Source organism: Simochromis diagramma, unplaced genomic scaffold (genome assembly GCF_900408965.1).
Source record: "Simochromis diagramma unplaced genomic scaffold, fSimDia1.1 OVJJ01000623.1, whole genome shotgun sequence".
NCBI lineage: Eukaryota > Metazoa > Chordata > Actinopteri > Cichliformes > Cichlidae > Simochromis > Simochromis diagramma.
The window spans coordinates 13,102-23,849 of NW_024387427.1; the positions used below are offsets into that span (position 1 = coordinate 13,102).

The following is a 10,748-nucleotide window of genomic DNA, read 5'->3' on the forward strand; positions in this document are numbered from 1 at the left end:
GGTAGTAACAGGTAAATGAACTTTTTTTTTTTAATTATTTGAATATATATGAGTGTGGTTGTTCTATCTTTGCAAGTGTTTTCCGGCAGTAGCCAACTCCATGTGTTTGCAACAAACTTGCCATTTATTTTGCAAATCAAGCTCAACACTGCACCTAGCGTCCTGGAGCACTTCCGTTGTGTGTTGGAGTTTGTACGTGCATCGGAGTTTGCATGTGTTTTGGAATTTGTATATGCATTGTCTCTAGGGGCCACCGTACAGATGGGACCAAGGGACAGAAAAGAATAAGAAGAAAGAAAGAGAAGTTGGGGGGAAAGTTAAAAGGAGGGGGAGAGAGAAAAAACACTGAAAATCTGCTAACCCTCTTTTTACAGCTGGAATTGAGGCTAATAGAACAATACAAGAATATTTGTTCAGTCAATTCAATTTTCACTTTGATCAGCCGAAAAAACAAAAGCTATTTTCACATTTCATTTAAGGCTCCAAAAAGTTGATTCTGTTCATCTTTTAGAAACGTTTTGTCACTCATCCAAGTGACTTCTTCAGTCTCAGTTGACTGTAGGTTTCCCCAATCTTATAAACAGTACATTTGCATAATGACTGAAATCAGCCCACCGAAGGAACAATTGGCTCAGGGAGGGGCGGTCATCTGCTCCAACGGGTTGGGGTGAGAGAAGGAAAACAGGATAAAGACATGCTGTGGAAGAGAGACATAGATTAATGACAGATATGATTCAATGCAGAGAGTTCTTTTAACACATAGTGAGTGAGAAAGGGGACTGGAAAGGAAAAACTCAGTGGATCATGGGAATCCCCGGCAGCCTACATCTATTGCTGAATAACTAAGGGAGGATTCAGGGTCACCTGATCCAGCACTAACTATATGCTTTAGCAAAAAGGAGAGTTTTAAGCCTAATCTGGAAAGTAGGGATAGTGTCTGTTTTCCGAATCCAAACTGGAATGTCACGGTCCGAGTTCGAGCGAAAAGCAAGCCTTTATTATCGCTGATGACATGGAATTCAAACAAGGCAGAAGCACAGTGACGAAACTCAAGTGTAACTAAACTGGGAAACTGATACTACAGGGAGTGCAGAATTATTAGGCAAGTTGTATTTTTGAGGAATAATGTTATTATTGAACAACAACCATGTTCTCAATGAACCCAAAAAACTCATTAATATCAAAGCTGAATGTTTTTGGAAGTAGTTTTTAGTTTGTTTTTAGTTTTAGCTATTTTAGGGGGATATCTGTGTGTGCAGGTGACTATTACTGTGCATAATTATTAGGCAACTTAACAAAAAACAAATGTATACCCATTTCAATTATTTATTTTTACCAGTGAAACCAATATAACATCTCCACATTCACAAATATACATTTCTGACATTCAAAAACAAAACAAAAACAAATCAGCGACCAATATAGCCACCTTTCTTTGCAAGGACACTCAAAAGCCTGCCATCCATGGATTCTGTCAGTGTTTTGATCTGTTCACCATCAACATTGCGTGCAGCAGCAACCACAGCCTCCCAGACACTGTTCAGAGAGGTGTACTGTTTTCCCTCCTTGTAAATCTCACATTTGATGATGGACCACAGGTTCTCAATGGGGTTCAGATCAGGTGAACAAGGTGGCCATGTCATTAGTTTTTCTTCTTTTATACCCTTTCTTGCCAGCCACGCTGTGGAGTACTTGGACGCGTGTGATGGAGCATTGTCCTGCATGGAAATCATGTTTTTCTTGAAGGATGCAGACTTCTTCCTGTACCACTGCTTGAAGAAGGTGTCTTCCAGAAACTGGCAGTAGGGCTGGGAGTTGAGCTTGACTCCATCCTCAACCCGAAAAGGCCCCACAAGCTCATCTTTGATGATACCAGCCCAAACCAGTACTCCACCTCCACCTTGCTGGCGTCTGAGTCGGACTGGAGCTTTCTGCCCTTTACCAATCCAGCCACGGGCCCATCCATCTGGCCCATCAAGACTCACTCTCATTTCATCAGTCCATAAAACCTTAGAAAAACCAGTCTTGAGATATTTCTTGGCCGTTTCAGCTTGTGTGTCTTGTTCAGTGGTGGTCGTCTTTCAGCCTTTCTTACCTTGGCCATGTCTCTGAGTATTGCACACCTTGTGCTTTTGGGCACTCCAGTGATGTTGCAGCTCTGAAATATGGCCAAACTGGTGGCAAGTGGCATCTTGGCAGCTGCACGCTTGACTTTTCTCAGTTCATGGGCAGTTATTTTGCGCCTTGGTTTTTCCACACGCTTCTTGCGACCCTGTTGACTATTTTGAATGAAACACTTGATTGTTCGATGATCACGCTTCAGAAGCTTTGCAATTTTGAGACTGCTGCATCCCTCTGCAAGATATCTCACTATTTTTGACTTTTCTGAGCCTGTCAAGTCCTTCTTTTGACCCATTTTGCCAAAGGAAAGGACGTTGCCTAATAATTATGCACACCTGATATAGGGTGTTGATGTCATTAGACCACACCCCTTCTCATTACAGAGTTGCACATCACCTAATATGCTTAATTGGTAGTAGGCTTTCGAGCCTATACAGCTTGGAGTAAGACAACATGCATGAAGAGGATGATGTGGACAAAATACTCATTTGCCTAATAATTCTGCACTCCCTGTATGATAAACTATGAAGACACAGAAAACCATGACTATGAATACAAAGACTGGCCGTGAAAACATGGAGGGTGGGGACACAGATGACGCGACACAGACTACATGGAACACAGAGTCTGTGTCCCAATTAAGAGACTGCACGCTTGAAGTACGCGCACTGCACGTACTACGTACGGTGTGTACTATAAGTATGAGAAGTGCGGAAGTGAGAGGCTTATGAAATGGGAGGTCTAGCCTTTGTTGTGCTGTTCAGGTTGCCTAGCAACCATGATACTAACTGAATTCTGAACTCTGGGTCAAATATTCAAGTTGCAGTTATTTATATTTCCTATCACCTTAAATCTTCACTCAAAGACAAGTATCTTTGACAGTGTATATATTGATGTATTATACATAAGAGACAAATATTGTTTGTTTAATATGTTGGCATTACATTACATTTGGCTCAATGCTTACATATATGTGGAAAAACAAAATGTTTTGGTTGGATGATGTTATGTGTTTGGATACTTTCTGCCCAGTTTGACCCATTTAGTAGAAGCCAACCTGTTTAAGGCTCTGATATCTATTCTGTATGACTTAAAGCAGTTATGACATGGTCTGATTTTCTCACCCAATAAAGGAATATTTTATATATCAGTCTACTCTTCATTTTATCAGAAAGAGTTATCACAGCTCATACATTTTCTTTTTCCACATATATGTAAGCATTTAGCCAAATTTAGTAATACCAACAAACTGAACGAACAACATTTGTCTCTTATATATGATACATCTACATATACACTGTCAAAGATACTTGTCTTTGAGTCAAGATTTAAGGTGATAGGACATATAAATAACTGCAACTTGAATCTTTACTGAAGCTCAGTATTAGACACAGAGTTCACTCACATGTGCTGTACCAGTGTACCTGCACATGTGATGTGACAATAGAAGTGATTTGATTTGAAAGTTCAAACTCACTGCTGTAATAACTTATAATGATTAATATAATAACTATAATATTGGCCATATCATATTTACACTGACTTTAGTCTCATGAACAACATTACCTAATTGTTATTTACTAACTAATCTTAAATGACTGTTCAGTACAGATATGAAGCCCAACAATCATGTTTTACAGTCCTGTGGTCTCAGCCTCAGATACTTATTAAATCAAATAAAGCTTGTGTAGAAACAAACAAACGAACAAAATATGTTCTCCTTCATTTCTGTCAACCACACGTTTCCAGCTATCATGGTTGCTAGGCAACCTGGCAGCACGACGGAGGCTAGACCGTCCCATTTCACAAGCCTCACACTTCCGGCCTTAGCGGTCTTTTAGTACGCGGCCCTTGAGGACTGTTGAGGCTGCGTACTTTAAGAATTGGGATACAGCCTACATAAGATGAACAAGGAACACCGGACTCTTTCAAAGTAAAACAGGAAACACGGAGATTAGACACAACATGAACTTAACATAACCACACAGACATGAAGCATGACAGGTAGACGCACAAACAAGGGAGACTGAGTACAGGGGGAGATGACAGAAAGAACTAAGAAACAAAGGACTAAACAGCAACGTAAATATTAACTAAGTGAACTAAACTAGAGCATAAATGAATACAAAATATACATAAAAACTCAAACACTGGGTCACACAACCCAGGATCATGACACTAGAAGCTGGTTCCACAGAAGAGGGGCCTGAAAACTGAAGGCTCTGCCTCCCATTCTACTTTTAAATACTCTAGGAACAACAAGTAGGCCTGCAGAGCGAGAGCGAAGTGCTCTAATAGGGTGATATGGTACTACAAGGTCATTAAGATAAGACGGGGCCTGATTATTTAAGACCTTGTATGTGAGGAGCAGGATTTTGAATTCTGGATTTAACAGGAAGCCAATGAAGGGAAGCCAAAACAGGAGAAATCTGCTCTCTCTTTCTAGTCCCTGTCAGGACTCTTGCTGCAGCATTTTGGATCAGCTGAAGGCTTTTCAGGGAGTTTTTTGGACATCCTGATAATAATGAATTACAGTCGTCCAGCCTGGAAGTAATAAATGCATGAACTAGTTTTTCAGCGTCACTCTGAGACAGGATATTTCTAACTTTAGAGATGTTGCACAAATGGAAGAACGCAGTCTTACATATTTGTTTAATATGTGCGTTGAAGGACATGTCCTGGTCAAAAATGACTCCAAGGTTCCTCACAGCGTTACTGGAGGCCAAGGTAATGCCATCCAGAGTAAGAATCTGGTTAGATACCATATTTCTAAGATTTTTAGGGCCGAGTAGTTTTATCTGAATTAAAAAGCATACCATCCAGGTCTGTATGTCTTTAAGACATTCCTGCAGTTTAACTCATTGGTGTGTGTTATCTGGCTTCATGGACAGATAGAGCTGGGTGTCATCTGCATAGCAGTGTAAATGTATGCTACTGTATGTCTTCTAATGATGCTGCCTAAGGGAAGCATGTATAATGTAAACAGAATTGGTCCTAGCACTGAACCCTGTGGAACTCCATAATTAGTGTGTCATAAACAGTGTGTGAAGAGGACTCTCCATTTACATGCACAAACTGGAGTCTATTAGATAGATATGATACAAACCACTGCAGCACAGTACCTGTAATACCTACAGCATGTTCTAATCGCTCTAATAGGATATTATGGTCGACAGCATCGAACGCAGCACTGAAGTCTAGCAGGACAAGCACAGAGATGAGTCCACTGTCAGAGGCCATAAGAAGATCATTTGTAACCTTCACTAAAGCTGTTTCTGTGCTGTGATGAGCTCTGAAACCTGACTGAAACTCTTCAAATAAACCATTCCTCTGCAGATGATCTGTTAGCTGTTTGACAACTACTCTTTCAAGGATGTTTGATATGAAAGGAAGGTTGGAGATTGGCCTATAATTAGCTAAGACTGCTGGGTCTAGAGATGCTTTTTGAGTAAAGGTTTAACTGCAGCCAGCTTGAAGGCCTGTGGTACATAGCTGATTATTAGAGATAGGTTGATCATATTTAAGATTGAAGCATTAATTAATGGCAGGACTTCTTTGAGCAGTTTTGTAGGAATGGGGTCTAAAAGACACGTTGATGGCTTGGAGGAAGTAATTATTGAAGTTAACTCAGAAAGATCAATTAGAGAAAAAGAGTCTAACTTAACATCAATGGTACTAAGAGTAGCTGTAGATAATATTACATCTGTGGGATGATTATTGGTAATTTTTTCTCTAATGATAAAAATTTTATTTGTGAAGAAGTTCATGAAGTCATTACTAGTTAACGTTAAAGGGATGGTTGGCTAAACAGAGCTCTGACTGTTTGTCAGCCTGGCTACAGAGCTGAAGAGAAACCTGGGGTTGTTCTTATTTTCTTCAATCAGTGATGAATAGTAAGATGTTCTGGCTTTGCGGAGGGCTTTCTTATAAAGCAGCAAACTATTTCTCCAGGCTAAATGATGATCCTCTAAATTTGTGACACGCCATTTCCTCTCCAGCTTACGAGTCATCTGCTTTAGGCTACGTGTTTGAGAATTATACCACGGAGTCAGGTACTTCTGATTAGAGACCTTAGTTTTCACAGGAGCTACAGTATCCAGAGTCGTACGTAGTGAGGAGGTAAAATTATTAACAAGACGATCGACCTCTGTTGGGGTAGTGTTCAGATAGCTGCTCTGCTCTATGTTGGTACAGGGCATTGAAGATGATAACAGTGTTAAAATCAACACTTTACAGTAGAGTCATAGTTTCCCAGTCTATGTTAGCGGTTTGTCGAGCATAGTTTTTGCCAGGAGGGCAGGTAGGGCATTAACAGGGAGAGGGGGGCACAAAGTAATACTTTTCTTTCTTATTCTTATTTAAAATGTCTCACTTTTAATAAATAATTATCTGAATCTTACAACCAAAGTTTTCATCTGATATCAAATGTATAGAAAATCATTATTATATTCACTAAGTATTAAGTCCAGCATATACCCTAGTAAGTTATAGTATTCGTCTGTGCAGTCTGCAATTCTGTTGAAGAAAGATGTTGAATATATTTAATTACTGGAGAAAAATAATAGATTTCTGTGCATTAAATTAAAATCGGTTTTGCCAATTAAGCATCTTGAGGCAGAGGATGGGGGAGTGATTCCCTTTTTTCTTTTCTTTTTTTGCTGGGAGATTGCAACCCTGTTAGTTAGGTATATGTAATTATAAATTATGCTGTTTTATATTTTTGCTAAGTACTGTTTAGAATACCAGAATAGGGAGGATGGTGTAGGTTTAAGTTTATTATAAAGGCTTTATGACTTTTTCTTTAATATCATGGTGGGCCGGTCACTAGTCAAAATGCCCAGGCTGTCTATAAAGCCTTTTCAATAAAGGCTGTAATTGGTCCAGCCCAGAGTCGATCATGACCAACTGGCCAATCCATCACCATTAATTTATACTGTTAAAAAAAGAAAAGAAATGAAACCTCATCGGCCCATTAAAAATGAAAGATCACACTGTGCATTTATCGAGACTTTCAACCCAAGACAGGCCAATTATGGGTCTTCGGATCCACATTATGTCAGCAACTATTCTCCACCGTGAACTATGTTAAAAACAAACACCGCTCACGCCTCACAGATGACAGCTTACAGTCCTGCGTAAAGATGAAAGTGACTTCGTACAGCCCTGATCTGCAGATGCTGTGCGCAGAGGTTCAGGAGCAGATGTCCCATTGTAAACATACCACAGCAGACCCGCTGCTTTTCAGCATCTCTTTATTGATCACTTTTCACACACGGTTGATGTACGCAAGACAGGTCAAGACTCCAAAAGCCCAAAGGCGATATAAGAGTGGCAGCTCACAACAGTTTTTGTTTGCTGGATCATTTTAGTTCAGCTGGGTGTCTTTCCTTTTGTTATATTTCTTTAAGAGTTCAAAGTTCACGTGTTAATTACATAAATAAATGTAATTTTCTCTGTAGCACTTTATGGATTTCATAAGCAACACACTTTAGTTGTTCACACAAAGCATAAAGGTAAAAAAAACCAAAACTATATATACAGTGTTATCTTCATTTTAGATGTCAAAAAGTAATTGCGGCTCCCAGTGTATTGTTTTGCTTGGAAACCGGGTCCAAGTTTTAAAGGTTGATGACCCCTGTACTAAGGAGTACTTACAAAAGTAGCCCTGGTACATAACTCTGGGACAAATTAACTCTTTAAAATAGCCTTTAAATGAACTAAAATTGTTAATAAAAATCACCTTTTGGATGCTTTTTCAGCAAATCGGGTTGCCTGCACTGCTTGTCATCGCTATGTTGGCTGCCATTATGTCACCCATACCTTGGACGAAGTGTTCCTGTTGTTGTAGAACTTCAAATAATTCACAGTCTACCAAGGATGATGCTCGCTTTGATGAGATTGTTTTGGAACAAGTGGAATTATTAATCCCAAAGGCACTAAGTGAAAGTGCAATAGAAAAGATAACTGCGCAACTCACTACCTATAAGAGTGAAAAAAACTGGAGAAAATGTTTTGATATTGCTGAAGAATTGCTACCTCCTGGAGAATCAAGTACAGCAAGTACTTCTGCAACTTCACCACAGCCACCTCCTGGAGAATCAAGTACAGCAAATACTTCTGCAACTTCACTACAGCCACCTCCTGGAGAATCAAGTACACCAAGTACTTCTGCAACTTCACCACAGCCACCTATTGGAGAATCAAGTACAGCAAGTACTTCTGCAACTTCACTACAGCCACCTATTGGAGAATCAAGTACACCAAGTACTTCTGCAACTTCACTACAGCCACCTCCTGGAGAATCAAGTACAGCAAATACTTCTGCAACTTCACTACAGCCACCTCCTGGAGAATCTAGTACAGCAAGTACTTCTGCAACTTCACTACAGCCACCTCCTGGAGAATCAAGTACAGCAAGTACTTCTGCAACTTCACTACAGCCACCTCCTGGAGAATCAAGTACAGCAAATACTTCTGCAACTTCACCACAGCCACCTATTGGAGAATCAAGTACACCAAGTACTTCTGCAACTTCACCCAAACAATCTGCTGGAGAATCAAGTACAGCAAATACTTCTGCAACTTCACCCAAACAATCTGCTGGAGAATCTAGTACACCAAGTACTTCTGCAACTTCACCCAAACCATCTGCTGGAGAATCAAGTACACCAAGTACTTCTGCAACTTCACCCAAACCATCTTCTGGGGAATCAAGTACACCAAGTACTTCTGCAACTTCACCCAAACCATCTGCTGGAGAATCAAGTACACCAAGTACTTCTGCAACTTCACCCAAACCATCTGCTGGAGAATCAAGTACACCAAGTACTTCTGCAACTTCACCCAAATCATCTGCTGGAGAATCAAGTACACCAAGTACTTCTGCAACTTCACCCAAACCATCTTCTGGAGAATCTAGTACACCAAGTACTTCTGCAACTTCACCCAAATCATCTGCTGGAGAATCAAGTACACCAAGTACTTCTGCAACTTCACCCAAACCATCTGCTGGAGAATCAAGTACACCAAGTACTTCTGCAACTTCACCACAGCCATCTGCTGGAGAATCTAGTACACCAAGTACTTCTGCAACTTCACCTGAACCATCTTCTGGAGAATCAAGTACACCAAGTACTTCTGCAACTTCACCCCAGCCGTCTTAAATCTAAGTCAGGTGGGTAAGTAAGTTATTTCCAGTTAACTATAAGAGAATATAATATCTTTAGATTTTATAATATTTTTAGACAGAAAATACAGATACTGTGCATTTAGCCACAGTATCTGTATACTGGGGGGCTTAGACTAACGTTTCAATCATTTTCAATCCATTCCTTGCACTTTTTCAGATGATTTCTTTTTTTTTTTGTAAGCCACAACACTGACTCATGATTCATTCAATCATGAAAATGCCCCTAAGTAAATGGATGGCGGGGAACAACTAGTAGCTCAGTGTTCCAACATTTGGAAGAAGGAACTGCTTTCACAGCTAGAGATTGACGAGTTACAACACAAATGCTACGGCAAGGGGAAGTCAGGATTAGGGATGGGTCTCATTTAGGTTTTATCCGATACCAGTACCAAACCGGTATTTTTGAAACGGTGCCGGTGCTTTAACGGTGCTGAACCGGTGCTTAAAGAATGGAGAACACAAAATTGATACAAAAACCTTTAATGTTTAGCTGTTTCTTTTGTAAAAAGATAACAATGTTAGCCTTTTCTGCAGATATGGGGGATTTATGGCATCGCTCTTGGCTGGAAGCAGTGCTTAATCAATGGAAAAAACACAAACTTTGTCCAAAAACCTCTCATGTTCAGCTGTTTTCCACTTTTTCTTTGGTCATTTTAGCCTTTTTGGCCAGGGTGAAGGGAGTATCTGCCATGACACAAGAAGACAGCCGCATGTAACTACAACGGTGTTTGCTAGTTCACCTTACGTGCATTAATTTAACAATAGAATTACTGAGCCTTTTTTTCCCTGGTGCAAGTCCCTACTACTAGATTTACTAGCCCTGCGCAAATTTGCGTAAATTCCCCTGACCTTAACACCTCCTAGCACCCCGCTGAGATTTTCACAGCCCTTCAGCTCCATTGTTCTCCTGCTTTTGTTGTGCAAACACACCCTCCCCCAACCCCCAACCATGAGAGATTCAGGTCTTTCCTTACATGCAAAGCTACTTTCCTTCCTTACCTGCAGCGTACAATACACCATGGTAGTTTCTATGTGCAATATTTCTCATATGCAATATTAGTTCTTGTCAGTCCTTGTCACTATGCCTGTCCATAAACATATATACACAGAGTTGTACATACATTTATATAGCCACACCTTACATAATATCCATAAAGTCGAGTTATACACACACACACACACACACACACATATTTTTCAATACACGTGTCCATATTTATGTTTCCAGATTGTTTGTATAGTGCACTTTCTATACTGTGCTCTTTGTACAGTTTTTATTTAGCTGCTTTTGTCTTGCACTGTCCACGCAACATTGGAATTTGTTTACTCAGATCCAAGGCAAGCCAAACCTCTGTGTTACAACCTACATACAAAAGACACACATTCACAATATATGGGTACACAAGTCTGTTTTATTTCAAAGTGTTTCAAACTTTAC

General features: G+C 40.0%; 1 protein-coding gene across 1 annotated transcript; it reads left to right on the plus strand.

Annotated features, from left to right (window-relative positions):
- The first annotated feature begins 7,702 nt into the window (after nt 1-7,702).
- Nucleotides 7,703-9,771, plus strand: LOC120722400 (putative protein TPRXL). Its single transcript, XM_040013399.1, has one exon. The coding sequence runs from the start codon at nt 7,869-7,871 to the stop codon at nt 9,282-9,284; it is 1,416 nt and encodes a 471-aa protein (XP_039869333.1). The 5' UTR covers nt 7,703-7,868; the 3' UTR covers nt 9,285-9,771.
- The last annotated feature ends 977 nt before the right edge of the window (nt 9,772-10,748 follow it).